Raw genomic sequence first — 17,727 nt, forward strand, 5'->3', positions numbered from 1 at the left:
GTCAGGGAGAGTTGGTAAATTATTCTGTTTTATTTTTTTGTAGTTCTCTCAGAAGACAGCACAACTGCCTGCATCCAACCTTATGAAGATGTACAAACTTCTGTTTCTGATCTGTTAGACCATCAGGACCCTCTGGGAAAGTCGATAAAATGTCACCAGAGCAGGGAGCTACCCAGAATTCCTCCTAATGATGCCATGGAAACCATCCTCTCCCCAAGAAATATCGAAAATGATCAGAGTCTTGGAATGGAAGGGCCTTATGAGGTCTTGAAAGAAAGCTCCTCTCAAGAAAACATAGTTGAAGACTGCTTGTATGAAACTGTGAAGGAAATTAAGGAGGTAGGAGTAGCAGCCAACACTGAGAGAGGCTGTGGCAGCAAACCAAAGTGTACACTGGCAGTTGCTGAAGATCTAGACCAGGTTCCTGAGTGCAGGACTGAATCAGCAGAATATGCCTCTGTTGACCGAAATAAAAAAAGTCGGCAAAGTACTAATTCAGAGAGTCCTCTTGGCAACACTCCAGACATGGAAGATGAGGCTCCACCTCCCGTACCTATGAAATTTCTTGATGAAAACGAGAACGTTCAGGAAAAGGGAGCAGAGGAGGAAGAAGAGGTGACTGAGGGGGCTGGTGAACCTGATAAGGTAAACCCTATACTGACAATTTTATAATGACAGAAAAAAGACCCTATGTACATAGATGATGGTCATAGAGCTGAAAGTTTAAAAATCATCCTTTATTTTAAAGAACATATTTAAATTAAGGTCATGCATTACTGTGAAATAGTGTAGGTGTGAAGCATACACTCCAGTCTCTCTGGTGAGGCAGTTATCCATACCATCCTGACCTCCAGATTGGAGTCCAGCAGTGTGCTTTACTTGGGGCCACTCTTAAAGGCTACTCAGAAATTGCAGGTAGTACAAACTGCTTTTGCCTGCATCTTCAGGGGTGTTAGATGTATAGAAGCTATCACACTAGTTCTCTAAAGGCTGCACTGGCATCCTATTCATTTCTGTGACTCAGGATCTTTTTCCTTTAGTTTTTGCTAATAGCTTATGCAAACAATACCTAGATGTACAAAATGGAGAGCAGGGCTTCTTGGTAGAGGCCATTCTTACTTTGGAATGCACTTCCCGTATTGGTTTAACAGCAGTCCAAGAAAAGTTTACAGGCAGGTATGATGAGGCCCAGTCCTGAAGTTCTTGCAGTCAAGAGGCCAGGTTCGCTGCTGTGTCTAAGGCCTGGTCTACACTACGAGTTCAGGTCAAATTTAGCAGCATTATCTCATTTTAACCCTGCACCCATCCACATGACAAAGCCCTTTTTTTCACTTAAAGGGCTCTTAAAATCGATTTCTTTACTCCACCCCCGACAAGGGGATTAGCACTGAAATCGGCCTTGCTGGGTCGAATTTGGCGTACTGTGAACGCAATTCGACGGTATTGGCCTCCGGGAGCTATCCCAGAGTGCTCAGTTGTGACTGCTCTGGACAGCACTCTCAACTCAAATGCACTGGCCAGATATACAGGAAAAGGCCCGCGAACTTTTGAATCTCATTTCCTGTTTGGCCAGCATGGCAAGCTCACCTGCACCAGCTCACCATGCAGAGTTCATCATCACAGGAGACCATGCAGTCCCAGAATCTCCGAAGAGCTCCAGCATGGACTGAACGGGAGGTACGGGATCTGATCACTGTATGGGGAGACGAATCGGTGCTGGCAGAACTCAGTTCAAAAAGGCGAAATGCCAAAATATTTGAAAAGATCTCCAGTGGCATGAAGGACAGAGGCTATAACAGGGACCCGCAGCAGTGCCGCATGAAAATTAAGGAGCTCAGGCAAGCCTACCAAAAAACCAGAGAGCCAAACGGCTGCTTCGGTTCAGAGCCCCAGACATGCTGCTTCTATGATGAGCTGCATGCCGTTCTAGGGGGATCAGCCACTACTACCCCAACCCTGTGCTTTGACTCCATCCAAGGAGTGGGAAGCAACACAGAAGCGAGTTTTGGGGGCGAGGAAGATGAGGAGGAGGAGGAGGCTGTAGATAGCTCACAGTAAGGAAGCAGAGAAACCAGTTTCCCCAACAGCCAGGATCTGTTTATCACCCTGGACCTGGATTCAGTACCCCCCGAACCCACCCAAGTTGGGCTCCCGGACCCTGAAGGCGGAGAAGGGACCTCTGGTGAGTGTACCTTTGTAAATATTATACAAGGTTTAAAAGCAAGTGTGTTTAATGATTAATTTGCCCTGGCATTCGTGGCCAGTACAGCTATTGGAAAAGTCTGTTAACGTGTCTGGGGATGGAGCGGAAATCCTCCAGGGACATCTCCATAAAGCTCTCCTGGATGTACTCCCAAAGCCTTTGCAAAAGGTTTCTGGGGAGGGCAGCCTTATTCCGTCCTCCATGCTAAGACACTTTACCACACCAGGCCAGTAGCACGTCGTCGGGAATCATTGCAGAACAAAGCATTGCAGCATATGGTCCCAGTGTTTGCTGGCATTCAAATAACATCCGTTCTTTATCTCTCTGTATTACCCTCAGGAGAGTGATATCATTCATGGTCACCTGGTTGAAATAGGGTGGTTTTAGTAAGCGGACATTCAGAGGTGCCCATTCCTGCTGGGCTGTTTGCCTGTGGCTGAACAGAAATCTTCCCCGCTTTTAGCCACGTGGTGGGGGGAGGGTGAAGCCATCATCCCAAAGAATTGGGTGTGGAGGGGGCGAGGGGTGTTAGTTGGGTTTCTGCTGCACATGAACCCGAAAACTGTAGCCCCTCCTTTCAAATTGCCAACCCATTTTTAATGGCCAACCCAACAGCTACTTGGTATGGGAAATGAGGGCGCTGCTGTTTGAAACCATTCCCATATGTTATGAAGGTTAAAGAAGCCAAAAGACTGTGGCTTACCATGGCTGCCTGCAAGCCGAATTCTGCTGCCCAGCCCTGCGTGAGAGATCTCTCACACCAAACTGGCATACCCTCAATAAGAGGCAAAATGCGACCTTGTAATGAAAGCACATGTGCTATGTAATGTTAACAGCAAGGTTTACCATCAAAGAGTGTACACATTGTTCTATAAAATGTGTCTTTTTAACTGCCACTCTCCCTTTTTTTTCCTCCACCAGCTGCATATGTTTCTCCTTCCCAGAGGCTAGCAAAGATTAGAAGGCGAAAAAATCGCACTCGTGATGAAATGTTCTCTGACTTCATGCTGTCCTCCCACACTGACAGAGAACAGCAAAATACGTGGCGGCAGACAATCTCAGAGTGCAGGAAAACACATTATGACCGCGAGGAGAGGTGGCGGGCTGAAGATGGTAGGTGGCATCAGCTTGCTGAAAGAAGGCAGGAGTCAATGCTCAGGCTGCTGGAGGATCAAACTCATATGCTCCAGCATATGGTTGAGCTGCAGGAAAAGCAGCTGGAGCACAGACCGCTGCTACAGCCCCTGTGTAACCAACCGCCCTCCTCCCCAAGTTCCATAGCCTCTTCACCCAGACGACCAAGAACACGGTGGGGGCCTCAGGCCACCCAGCTACTCCACCCCAGAGGATTGTCCAAGCAAGAGAAGGCTGGGATTCAATAAGTTTTAAAGTGCTGTGTGGCCTTGTCCTTCCCTCCTCCTCCACCCCACCCGGGCTACCTTGGCAGTTAGCCCCCTATTTGTGTGATGAATAAATAAAGAGTGCATGAATGTGAAGCAACAATGACTGTATTGCCTCTGCAAGTGGTGATCGAAGATGGGAGGGGAGGGTGCTTAGCTTACAGGAAAGTAGAGTGAAACCAGGGCTGGGGGGGGTCCATCAAGGAGAAACAAACAGAACTTTCATACCGTAGCCTGGCCATTCCTGAAACTGGTTTTCAAAGCTTCTCTGATGCGTACCGCACCCTCCTGTACTATTGTAACCGCCCTGGTGTTTGGCTGCGCGTAATCAGTGGCCAGGCAATTTGCCTCAACCTCCTACCCCGCCATAAATGTCTCCCCCTTACTCTCACAGATATTATGGAGCGCACAGCAAGCAGTAATAACAATGGGAATATTGGTTTCACTAAGGTCTAACCGAGTCAGTCAGTAAACTGCGCCAGCGCACTTTTAAATGCCCAAATGCACATTCTACCACCATTCTGCACTTGTTCAGCCTACAGTTGAACAGCTCCTGACTGTCCAGGATGCCTGTGTACGGCTTCATGAGCCATGGCATTATGGGGTAGGCTGGGTCCCCAAGGATAACTATAGGCATTTCAACTCCCCAGTGGTTATTTTCTGGTCTGGAAAGTAAGTCCCAGCTTTTGAAACAGACCAGAGTTCCTGAAAATGTAAGCGTCATGTACCTTTCACAGCCATCCCACGTTGATGTCCGTGAAACGTCCCTTGTGATCCACCAGTTCTTGCAGCACCATTGAAAAGTACCCCTTGTGGTTTATGTACTCGCTGCTTTGGTGCTCTGGTGCAAAGATAGGGTTATGGGTTCCATCTATCACCCCACCACAGTTAGGGAATCCGATTGCAGCAAAGCCATCCACTATGACCTGCACATTTCCCAGAGTCATTACCCTTCATATCAGCAGCTCAGTGATTGAGTTGGCTACTTGCATCACAGCAGCCCCCATAGTAGATTTGCCCACTCCAAATTGATTCCCAACTGACCGGTAGCTGTCTGGCATTGCAAGCTTCCACAGGGCTATCGCCACTCGCTTCTCAGCTGTGAGGGCTGCTCTCATCTTGGTATTCTTGCTCTTCAGGGCAGGGGAAAGCAACTCACAAAGTTCCATGAAAGTGCCCTTACGCATGCAAAAGTTTTGCAGCCACTGGGAATCGTCCCAGACCTGCAACACTATGCGGTCCCACCAGTCTGTGCTTGTTTCCCGGGCCCAGAATCGGCGTTCCACGCCATGAACCTGCCCAATTGACACCAGGATGTGCACACTGCAGGGGCCCGTACTTTGTGAGAAGTCTATGTCCATGTCCTAATCACTCTCATCACTGTGCTGCAGTCGCCTCCTCCTCGCCTGGTTTCACTTTTCTTGCAGGTTATGGTTCTGCATATCCTGCTGGATAATGCATGCGGAGTTTATAGTACTCATAATTGCCGTGGTGATATGAGCGGGCTCCATGTTCCCAGTGCTACGGCATCTGTGCTGAAAAAAGGCACGAAATGATTGTCTGCTGTTGCTCTGACAGAGGGAGGGGTGACTGACAACATGGCTTACAGGTTTGGCTTAGAGAGAATTAAAATCAACAAACGGGTGGCTTTGCATCAAGGAGAAACAGAATGGCCCCCTCAAGGGTAGAACTCAAAACCCTGGGTTTAGCAGGCCGTTGATTTCACGGAGGGAGGGAAGAAGAGAGGAGAAAATGAATACAAAAAAATCTGGTCTATTTCTTGTTTAGATTCACTTCATCTATCTTTATACATCTTGCTGGCAGCAGACGGTGCAGTACGACTGCTGGCCATCATCATCTCCAGTCTCCTGGGTGCTCGGCAGAAGACAGTGCAGTCTGACTGCTGGCCATTGTCGTCTCCTGGCTGCTCATTAGAAGATGCTGCAATAGGACTGCCAGCAGGACTGAATCGCCAAGAGACGAAACTTAAAAGGGAAATGACCTGGCTGAGTCACTCCCATGTTTGCCCAAGCGCCCCGACCAACCTCACCGAGGTCAGCTAAAAGAGCACCCTGGAGTACAGCGACGATGGCTACCAGTCATACTATGCTGTCTGCTGCCAAAAGGCAATGAGCTGTGTAGCAATGTAGTATCGTGTCTGCCAGCACCCAGAAGACATACAGTGACGGTGAGCTGAGTGGGCTCCACGCTTGCCATGGTATGGCGTCTGCACGGGTAACCCAGGAAAAAAGGCTCGAAACAATTGTCTGCCGTTGCTTTCACAGAGGGAGGGAGGGAAGGGGTGCTTGATGATATGTACCCAGAACCATCCACAACAATGTTTTTGCCGCATCAGGCATTGGGATTTCTACCCAGAATTCAAATGGGCTGCGGAGACTGCATGAACTGTGGAATAGCTACCCACAGTGCAACGCTCTGGAAGTCGACGGTTGCCTCGGTACTGTGGACGCATTCCGTGGACTAAATGCACTTAGAGCATTTATGTGGGGGGAAACACAATAGACTGTATAAAAATGCGTTCTACAAAACCGACTTCTATAAATTCGACCTAATCAAGTTGCAGTGGGGGAGGTTTAGATTGGATATTAGGAAAAACTTTTTCACTAAGGGGGTGGTGAAACACTGGAATGCGTTACCTAGGGAGGTGGTAGAATCTCCTTCCTTAGAGGTTTTTAAGGTCAGGCTTGACAAAGCCCTGGCTGGGATGATTTAACTGGGAATTGGTCCTGCTTCGAGCAGGGGGTTGGACTAGATGACCTTCTGGGGTCCCTTCCAACCCTGATATTCTATGATTCTAATTTCATAGTGTAGACATAGCCAAGGCACAACATAGGAGGGGACAAAGGTGACTTTAAGCCACCTTTTTGCCACCCAGATTCCACTTGCATCAGTGGTTGGGACAGCCCGCTGATGTAAGTTAAATCTGCCCTAGGAGCTACTCTATCTTAGGCATCTTCCCCCTGGCTGCTATTAAGCTGCTCTGTAGGCTAGAATGACCATAGAGTTCTTAACAGTGTTAAGATAGAGCAGGTTTCACAAAAGGCTCAAATGAAATTGTAGTGACTTTTTCCCCCAATTATTTACATTTGCTGAGGTAGATAATAGCAGAATGAGTTTGGGGGCTTTCATGAGACAAGAACTGCTTTAGTCTTTACTTGTAACTATAGACTCCTAAAAGACATGATTGTTTATAGTCTAGTCAGCGCTGTTAAGTGATTTTCGAGACTGCGTGATCACAATGGCAAAAATGTTAGCCTAGTGATCAAAGTTAACTTTTCCCGGTAGTAGGGCAATAATGTGTGAGAGCAGTTCATCACTTTGCCATATACTAGTTCTTCTTGTACACCAGTCTAATCAGTGCTGGAGGAGACCAACTGTGGAGAGGGAAACTGAGGCAGGAAGTGCCAGCCATGCCACGCTTGACCAACAGTGTGTGCTACAGGGAAGCCACATCCTTATGATATGGGGTCGTATTATTTGTTATTTGTGTGTGCTCAAATTATATTGGGTATTTATTAGGGCTGTCAATTAATCACAGTTAACTCACGCGATTAACTCAAAAAAATTAATCACAATTAATCGCACTTTTAAGCAATGGAATACCAATTGAAATTTATTAAATATTTTTGGATGCTTCTCTACATTTTCAAATATATCGATTTCAATAACAACACAGAATACAAAGTGTACAGTGCTCACTTTATATTGTTTTTTATTACAAATATTTGCACTGTGAAAATGATAAAAGAAATAGTATTTTTCAGTTCACCTCATACAAGTACTGGAGTGCAATCTCTTTATCATGAAAGTGCATGTTACAAATGTAGGGTTTTTTTGTTACATAACTGCACTCAAAAACAAACCAATTTAAAACTTTTGAGCCTACAAGTCCACTCTGTCTTACGTCTTGTTCAGGCAATTGCAAAGACAAACAAGTTTGTTTACATTTGTAGGAGATAATGCCCCACGCTTCTTGTTTACAATGTCACCTGAAAGTGAGAACAGGCATTTGCAGGGCACTGTTGTAACTGGCGTCCCAAGATATTTACGTGCCAGATGCGCTAAAGATTCCTATGTCCCTTCATGCTTCAACCACCATTCCAGAGGACATGCATCCATGCTGATGACACTTATTAAAAATATTATGTGTTAATTAAATTTGTGACTGAACTCCTTGGGGGAGAATTGTACGTCCCCTGCTGTTTTACCCGCATTCTGCCATATATTTCATGTTATAGCAGTCTCAGATGATGACCCAGCACATATTGTTCATTTTAAGAACACTTTCACTACAAATTTGACAAAATGCAAAGAAGATATCAATGTGAAATTTTTAAGACAGCTACAGCACTCAACCCACAATTTAAGAATCTGAAGTGCCTTCCAAAATCTGAGAGGGATGAAGTGTGGAGCATGCTTTCAGAAATTTTAAAAGAGCAAGACTCTGATGCAGAAACTACAGAACTCAAACCACCAAAAAAAAGAAAATCAACTTTCTGCTGGTGGCATCTGACTCAGATGATGAAAATGGATATGTGTTGGTCGCACTGCTTTGGATCATGATCAAGCAGAACCCATCATCAGCGTGAACGCATGTCCTCTGGAATGGTGGTTGAAGTAGGAAGGGACATGAATCTTTAGCACATCTGGCATGTAAAATATCTTGCAACACTGGCTACAACAGTGCCATACAAATGCCTGTTCTCACTTTCAGGTGACATTGTAAACAAGAAGCAGGTAGTATTATCTTCTGCAAATGTAAACAAACTTGTTTATCTGAGCGACTGGCTGAACAAGAAGTAGGACTGAGTGGACTTGTAGGCTCTAAAGTTTTACATTGTTTTATTTTTGAATGCAGGGGTTTTTTTGTACATAATTCTACATTTGTAAGTTCAACTTTCATGTTAAAGAGATTGCACTACAGTACTTGTATTAGGTGAATTGAAAAAATACTAGTTTGTTTGTTTTTTTACAGTGCAAATATTTGTAATAAGAAATAAATATAAAGTGAGCACTGTACATTTTGTATTCTGTGGTATAATTGAAATCAATATATTTGAAAATGTAGAAAACATCCAAAAATATTTAAATAAATGGTATTCTATTATTGTTTAACAGCACGATTAATCACACGATTAATCACGATTAATTTTTTTAATCACGCAATTAATCATGATTTTTTAATCACTTGACAGCCCTAGTATTTATTAAAATATTAACAAATCTCCAGAGTTTCACAATTTTTAATGTGAATGATTTTGTCTGAAATGTGTATTGGATATATATTACTTGCTGTTTATTATTGGTGAGTCTCCTATTTAACATGTTTCAATCATCCAATCAGGGAGCAGAAAAACACCCTATAATATAGGTGGCTGTATTAGAATTAAAGTGAACAATTTAAACACAACCCATAAGCCTGAAAATTATTCATCAAGATTGTTCAGTGAATACTTACAAATAACAAGGTTATTGAAAGAAAATTAAGATTGCTTTGCTAATAATTAACCAAAAAGAGCTAAATATATAATAAATATTATTTGTAATGAATATTTACACCAACCCTAATATTTATGGGGAAAATTTGTCAGTATTAATGACTTTATTCCTGTCAGGTGTGAAAAATCTTCCAAAAAATCTTTTTATTTCATAGTCGTTGATGCAAAGAAATGTATTTGCTACTCTGTAGCTCCCCAATCCAGAGAATACAATGTCAGAATCTGCAGGGACTGGGAATTGATTAAAATGGTTCACGCTTTGAAGAATTAATCGAGAGCTGACACATACAGTTCCCTGAGTGCCAGAGAAAAGGTGTTTGTCTAATTAAAATGTATTCAGAGTAAAAGTCATCCTGAGGTAGAGCTCCGGCAGCATCACGTGTTTCTTGACATGTACATGCATAATGCATTGAAGTGCAGGCCTGCTCTGTCTTTGAGAACTACAGCTGCAGCACAGTTGAAAATGGGAATTGATTGAATCTTTTAAGCATTGTAGATGGGGGTTGTTGTAGGGGTTTTTTTAATTCTAATTTCCCATTCCTTTATTTAGCTCTCACTATCAACGCACAGCAGCATCTGCTGGTTCTGCTGTAGCAACAAAAAAGGGAATGTTTATGTAAATATATCTTTGATTTTTTTGTTAAACCAACTTCACGGGTAACACCTGTATTTCCTCAGTTGTGAGGCCAAAGCCTCCAACCCAACATCAAGACAACAGCCACAACCATTTTGCAAAGGTTCCATCGACATTTTAACAAAGAATGGTACCTCCAGTAACTCAAGTGTGTCTTTTAAAGGGATATTATTCCTTTGAATTTGTTTAAACTAACTATTTTTAATTAGAAATAATTCTTAGATGTAAATAGTGTGTTATGGTAAGCCTTACATAACAGCCTGGTGTTAATTGTTCATGATTGTAAACCCTTTGAAGACTCCTCCTTTTTTCACTAGAAATCTAACTGCAGGAATCCTATAGAACCGAGTCCATTTAACCATTGAATTGTATTTACCTTTATTTATGATAGTCAGGTTCAGAACAATGCTGGTGCACTAAAAAGCCATACTACCCTCAGGGCTGTTTATCTCAAAAGCAGTAGCATGGATATTAGTTGATGTAAAATAGAATGGAGTGAGCAAATACCCATGTAATATATATTGATTGTAAGGGGAATGCTGTATTACAGATTTCACCATGTTCACTGTTAATGAGGATTTTTTTCTCTTACAGAGGCTTAGTTCACTGTCTTACAAGTCTCGAGAGGAAGACCCATCTCTTACAGAAGACGATGTAGGTTTCTTGCATGAAATTTAATAACTAACCAGAAGACATTTTTTTCAGACTGAGATCAGCATAAGTTGTGCATGATTAAGTGGGGTCTGAGAAACGTGAAAATTCTCTGGAGGGAGACTAAAGCTATGGATTATTTTTTCCATTTATAAAGCCAAAGTCATAAAATCTGAGGTGTTCTAAAGGAGAACATTGCATTTTGGTTTTTCATACCTGTTACTAGGGGGTTACTGCCTTGTAAAGAATTAATACCAATAAATAATTTGAGGCCATAAATAGTCCAGTTGATTTCAATGAGGAGTTCTGCTTAAAATAAATCAATGGCCCAATATGGCCTGTTTTTTTAAGTGCTCCCCTACCCATAGTGATTGGGGCAGTATAAAATAGATTTAAATCATAATAAAACCATTTGGAATATAAAGCCATCCTCTAAAAATGTATACAAGTAAAACAAACTAAGGGGATCCAAATAGGGAAGGAAGAGAAAAGTTTTTTTTTAAAAAAAGAGAGAAGCTGAGTGTGGTCACCTCGAGTAACCCCATGAAATACACAAATATGTGTTGTCTAAACAAAAAAGCAAACACAAACTTTGCAGTGCGCCACATGATCTCATATATTATATTAAAAGAGTCATAGACAGGCAGTCATCCTTGAAGTTGGGTTCCTTTAATTTAGTCCTGGGACTCTATGCATGCATGAACATGGTATTTCAGGAAATATATTAATAGGAAAACTTTTTGTCTGTATTTCCTATTGTTTGTAGGAAATAAGAGATGGGAAATATCACCACCTGGAAAGTGATACATCTGTTAATCAATTAAAAAATACACCAGAACATTAATAGAAGTGTTTGAACTGCCTATGAGAATCACAGATGCACCTGCGGCACTCAATGTTGTCTTATGATAATGCACATCTCTTGTTTCTTAATTCACTTAATCCAAATCATGAATGACCCTGCATGCGTGTGAAAGACCCAAGATGTAACAGAAGAGCTATGTTTCCATTAACAAAGGTGGTAGGCTCAGAAAACCCACATATGTCAGCTCCACCCCCTGCCTTATGCACTGCAAGGCTCTCTGCGTTCCAGCAGAGAAGGGGTATAGACAGAAGTGGAACCACAAAGCTAAATCCACACATAGGGTGGAGCAGTGAGTATCATCTACTTCTGCACCACATATCTAGAGCAGTGGCTGTGTGCTGTCTACTGCATTCTGGGGTTCAGGATTCCAAGTCTGAGCTCCAGGCCTTTTATGTGTGCTTGTTTGAGCACATGGCCCCTGTATTCAGCTCTGTGAGTTTTATGAGATTTGGCTCTCTTTATTAATTATTCCCTTTGAAAGTGCCTTTTTATGGAACCATTAATGCCCTTGTTTGCGGTTTATTATTTCATAGCTTTTCAGGCACATTGATTTTGTCATCTGCTAGTGGGAATTGACTAGTGTGACCATGGGTGTTCCCTCTTCCTGTCAGCCTCCAAGACATGCTGACAAGGGTTTGCTCTTTAACTTGTAATCCTAAATCACAGAGGGACTGATCCTGTGACCCCTGCTCAGGAAGCAATCCCACTGAAGCCAAATGAATAGGGTTGAAGCATCAGGCCCAGCATTAGCTCTAGTTTTATTTAATATTGCCTTGTCTGAGTAAATGTTGTCCTCCATTTTTATTTTCTCTTCACATCCTTGGTCCCTCATAGCACCTGTGACTACTATAGTTACAGTGCAGCCTCTATCCACGGGTAAAAGAGTAGGCATTCTATCAGAGGATCTAAAATTAGGTCCAAATTACATTCCACACACACACTGTTTTCCAGAAGCTGAAACCCGTCATCTCCTTGTCACACCCACAGTCAGCCAGAGCATTGAGAATCTTGAGGTAGAACTTACTGTAACTCTATCAACTTTCCCACAGGGCTGGCTCTCTTTTGTATACAGATTTGGCTACAAGGGATTATGTTCAATGGTGGTTGTTAATAAATAATGTTTTCTCCATAAAGAAAATCGATGCATGTAGCAGCAATATACTTTTCCATGGCTGACTTCAAAACAGATTGAGGATGATGAAACAGAAGTTCTTTGCTATGCTTAAAAATTAAATCCGTCTCTCTCTTCCCTAGATTTCAGCTATGTACTCTTCTGTGAGTAAACCAGGGCAGGCCATCAGAATGCTGGATTCTACTTACACTAGTATTCAAGAAATTGTACCTCAAAGGTCTCCATCTATTTGCAGTGGCCTCTATGCTAGCGTAAAGGACTTGGAAAACACCTCAGACATTACCACTGTGCCTCAGTCAGCGGACAGGCCAAATGGGGAGTCCGAGCCGGACTACGAAGTGGTCCAGTCAGTAAGCCAAGAGGAAGACAAGACCTTATCAGTGCCTAACACCAGCCAAGCTGTTCTCCAAGGAGAGAATGACTATGAGAGTATAGGGGACTTGCAGCAAAACTCTAGGGATATCACCAGACTTTAATTGCCCTGGCAACAAGATTATGACAAGTATTATCAACAGGTATTTTCAACAGATTCATGTGAAACAAGAACAGGAATATTTTTTCCTTTTGAACACAGAAATTCAAAGTATAAGTACAGAACAAAAGTTAAAGACAAAGAAGCAAAACATTTTTCATCCAGGATGCACTATCTTGCTGGTTGTGTGAACCTCACTAGAATGATTACATCTGTTCAGGATTGAAATCAAAAGGGTTTAAAGGATCCTTTATTGTTAGAGTTTCAAGACAACCAGTATTTGGGAAAGAGTACCACATTTGTCACCTCAAAGTGATCACTTCCTAAAAATACTGTCATTAAAGAAAACCAGCTTTACATTTCTAAATATTATTCTTGTCCTTAGCTTCAAAATATTTCTCAAGGATTGTTTGGCTTCAAGTTCAGCCCTCCTCTTCAAAGAGCAAATCTCAGATTATTTTAGCTCCATACTTCAACTCAGACTTTCTTTGTGGGGCCAGGAAAAATGAGTTTAACTTTACACAGGAGGAGCTCTGCATTTCAGTATATTAGGACTGTGAGCTCTTGCAGCCAGATGTGATAAGAGATGGATACAGAATATTAATGTGTTCCATTCCGGTTTTATTACTGCAATGGTCTAAACAAAAGGTACTTCATTTCACAAGTGACTTACATCAATAGTACTTGAATTCATTTTGTAGAGTCCATGTTTTTTTAAGTCAAGCTTTAGAACTTGACTGTCAGTATTTAAGGACTGGTATTTGTAGGGGTTGTTTGTTGCCTTTTTAAAAATTATCTGGGAGCATATTGCTTTAAAACTATAGCCTTAACATTTAGGTTCTGTCTCTCGCACACACTCAGACTTACACACACAGCATTTGGGCAGCTGTCGTGTTACATCTGAAGGGCTGTGCAAATGGATGTCTGGTCCACATTAACGCAGCATTGACCTCATCTTTAAGAAATCTGCTTCTTTTAAGTTGCTCAACTTAAATGTAATCAGATCCAAATGTAAAAAACATATTTTTTTATTATGAGAATTTATTTACTGGGTGTGGTACATGGGGGTTGATATTTTAAGTTTTATGCTTACTTCCTAACAAATTTTCCATGTTCAAAAATATTGTATATTAACTTGCCATTTTATGTAACAAAAAAATTATCCTGGTTTTAAAAATATTACCTATTAGTTGTAATAGAAGCACATAAATGAATACTTTAATTGTTACTAGGCTTTATCCGATTTCTAAGCAGGTGTGTAGAATATGCCTTGCTGTTTTTTCAAAAATCAAAATCATTCAGTCTGTGCAAAGACCACTTTGTTAAAAGGCAAAGAGAGAAAAGAAGAGGATGAGAAATGTTCAGGGAAAGCCCTGGTGCTCAACATTCCTATACTAAAAACTAATGGGGAAAGAAAACAGCAAGGGAGGAGAAGACTCTCTTGGGATGAGATGGTAATTGACCATTTTGGCAACCAGTTTTAAAATCATTTTGAAGAGCATTCAAGTTACATGGTTACTAATAAAAACAAAGGATATGGCTTAGAGAGATTAAATAGATAGGTGTTTTGCTGGTTCTTTTGTTTCTTTCAACACACCATAATGGACCACACTAAGAACACAGGAAAATGCACCACATCTGGTATATGTGTGTGTGTTATTTTATACACACAAACACAGCTGCAAAATTTAAATTCAGATTTAAATTTCTCCTTCTCCCAAAATTTGATAGTGTTCAAATCCATGGGCCATTTCATGTTCGTATATGCAATATTATATAGTGTGTGTTTGAAAATGTTTGTTTTTGCTTTAAAAAAGAAAAGCAAAAAGATATGCATACACTGAGACTGGGCCCAGTTAGTGGTATAATGTTTCAATTGGTATTAAGCAATACTGGTAATTTGTACCAGGGATGTATCAAATCTAACTGGGTATTTTTGTAACTTATGGGCACAGTAAATACTTGGTCTCATAAAGCACTACATATCAAACATGAATTTGTTTAATAACACACAGTTATAAAAGTGATTATTTTAAGCTGTAAGCAGTAAATTCATTCATTATTATACAAGACACAGAATTATTTTGTGAAGCAGTGATACTCTCCAATGAAATCTTGCAGTATCAGAGCAATGAAAACTTTCTGGATCCTGACCTCCCACTCACTCTGGGACATTTGGGCTGTGACTCTTTTCGTGCACATGCAGAGGCAGTTCAGACTAAGCCACAAGTATCTTGGTCCTGGCTCAAAGTCCTTTCAATACTTTCATCCTTGTACCAGATTCTCTGCCTCCAGTTTATTGTTTCTGCCTCTTCCACCTTTCAAAGCCAATTTTTTTTGGGGGGCAGCCACAGTCTTTCCCCCCTATTTTCCCATTTCCTTTCCTCAAAAATTTTGGAGGGGGGGGCTCCCTAAACAAGGGCCCCTACTGGGATCCTTCTTTGCCTATTCTTCCCACCCCCATCATGGCAGCACAGGTCAAAGGTCAAGAGGCATACCATTTGTAAGGAAACCTACTCAGGAGCCACAGATGGGGAGATCTGCCAAGACTACTCCCTTAGGGGCTCAGAGTCTGGGTGGCTAGTTGGGGCATTTATATCCCTTCACACCCCTGAGATTCCTTTGTGGGGGTGGATCAGTGCTCTTCAGCTGTTGGAAGCCAGCAAACAGAACAGTCCTCCCTCATGAAGGACTCTTCAGGGGCAAGTCCAAAATTCCCTTTCAGCCTCCAGGTCCAATCCACCTTTAAAGAGAAATGTGCCAGGGTCCCATCCCAAGTTCTCACCTGGATAATGTAATCACTTGACAAGGAATCTGGCATCTCTTCTCGCTCCTTTCCAAGAGTAAGATCTGGACTCTCAATGATGCTTCCACTGCACTTCCTCTTCAGCTGTATATTGGATGGGGGAAGCACCAGAGCTCAGCAGCATCCTTCGGCTGATGTTTCAAACCAGGGTCACAAATAGATTAATACTAGTATTTTTAAGGCAGAGGGACATGCTTTGCCTGGCCTTACTTCTCTCTCCTTTTCCATTAATTCCTCCATGCTCACTACATCCCAAATGTCTCGTATTAGGGGTGAGGTCAGTATCCAGAACATATTTGCTATATGATGATTTTCTTTCTACGGCCTGCTGTACACTTAAAAGTTTCGCTGGCATAGCTATGTTGGTTAGTAGTGTGAAAAAAATCACACCCTAATCAGCATAGCTGCATCAGCAAAAGCCCTAGTGGAGATACCAGCAAAAATCTTTCGTAAATCGTTAGTGATCCAGTGAGCTTTCAGGCCGGGGGCGTACTGGGTCTACATCTGTCTAGGATTAATAGTTGCTCATGGTCTTTTGCATAAAAATCACTTGTAAACTCTCTCATATGTAGCAGGGTGAATAGTATTAGAAAAAAATTGCAGGAGGGAAATAGGTGCTGTGATTCAGACTCTCATTGGTCACCCAAAGCTGAAATCTTCCACAGTAGCAGTTGGCTAGGTGTCAACTGCTGCATCCTTCAGGACATAACATATTGTGCCTTTAGGAATCCATCTTCCAAGGATTCTTCTGGGCTGTATACTTTTCCATGGATCCCTGCACAGTTCCTGCTGATACTCTTGCTCGAAATTCAGTATACCGAGTGTTCTCTGTTGTTAAACCTTTTAATGGTGCTTTTTAAGATGCTGGATAAATGGTTTCAATGTGCTTTCTCAAAGCTGAAATGTAAAGCTGTGACATACATCATTCTCTGTTGCAATGTGTGCTTTCCAGAACTTAGCTTTGGCAGTATTATTCTAACTGCAAAACTCTCTAACAATGCTTCCTTTTTTCTCGTCAGCTCACACAGATTCAAAATGGAGTCTTCACACCTGACAAGTCAATCAGAGTTTAAAATCAACCAGTCAGAGCCAGTGCCTTGGCTTAGGATCAGTTGGACACGTGAAGGTGTGATCGTACATTATGGGGTTGGAATAATATATAAATGGGGCCCAGTTCAGGAACTTATCTCCCACTCCCAATTCTTATATATACATTTTACTTTGTAATCTATCTAATGAAATATAGCCCTGAAACATAAATTTAAATTAGAGTCAAATTCTGAGGTCCTTTCTTTGCCTTTACACAGGCAAACTCTAATTTAATTCAGATTTGAATCACTGACTTCAATTGGAGCATACCTGAGTAAGGCTGTTGGACTTTGCCCAAATGAAGAACTTGGCATTTAGCTTCTTGCAAAATACAAGAATTCAGAAAGAATGACTCAGCATCTCAGACAGTGGTTTGTTGCGCTGTTACAGACCTCAAACCAAACATTGTTCTGAGGGAAAGAGGATCAACTTTTATTGACTTGGATGAGTATTGCAACTGTTGACACCAGTGCAGAAGTTGGTCCCTAGTGTCTCTCTGTATGATGGTAGTGATGGAGGACATTGTGAAGAGAGCTCTCGGTCTGAGGAAAGGCAGGAAGATATATTCCAGCATCCCTTTCCAACTAGCCATAGCTTTTAGTGATAAAAGAATTTGGTAGATTTATAACACTGAAGAGATAAATGGGACAAGGGAGTTCCCACACTCAGATAATTATCTGAAGTCCCTTCCTTGATGAACAGAGAGCCCCATCATATATACCGTTGAATGGGTCAGTATGGAAGAACCCATGCTCATAATTCTTATGCCCCCCCCCCACCCGACCCAACCTAGAAACATGCAATAGATTTATTGCCTAAGTGCCACTTTTCCAGTAGTGCTAAAGCATACCACGTGCTTTTCTTTTCTTGAGGGCTAGTCCAAACATGAATGGTGATTTCTAATGTGATCAGTTTCTGATGTGACCCAGTGATCAGTTTACAAAACATAACTGCAC

The 17,727-nt window shown here is 41.9% G+C and overlaps 1 protein-coding gene across 5 annotated transcripts in view; it reads left to right on the forward strand.

Moving 5' to 3' along the window:
• Positions 1 to 17,561, forward strand: part of PAG1 (phosphoprotein membrane anchor with glycosphingolipid microdomains 1) — a 184,689-nt gene extending 167,128 nt beyond the window's left edge. For 4 of the 5 annotated variants that reach the window (XM_084618476.1, XM_084618477.1, XM_084618478.1 and 1 more), the window contains 3 exons: positions 44 to 645; positions 10,351 to 10,410; positions 12,527 to 14,652. In XM_084618476.1, the coding sequence (XP_084474602.1) occupies positions 44 to 645; positions 10,351 to 10,410; positions 12,527 to 12,880 (1,016 nt within the window). In that variant the 3' untranslated portion in view covers positions 12,881 to 14,652. Of the gene's footprint in view, positions 1 to 43; positions 646 to 10,350; positions 10,411 to 12,526; positions 14,653 to 16,701 lie in introns of those variants that run through there. The other variant, XR_014710132.1, reaches the window with a different exon arrangement.
• The last annotated feature ends 166 nt before the right edge of the window (positions 17,562 to 17,727 follow it).

The sequence above is a fragment of the Lepidochelys olivacea genome (genome assembly GCF_965140295.1).
Source record: "Lepidochelys olivacea isolate rLepOli2 genome assembly, chromosome: 2".
NCBI classification, from domain to species: Eukaryota; Metazoa; Chordata; order Testudines; family Cheloniidae; genus Lepidochelys; species Lepidochelys olivacea.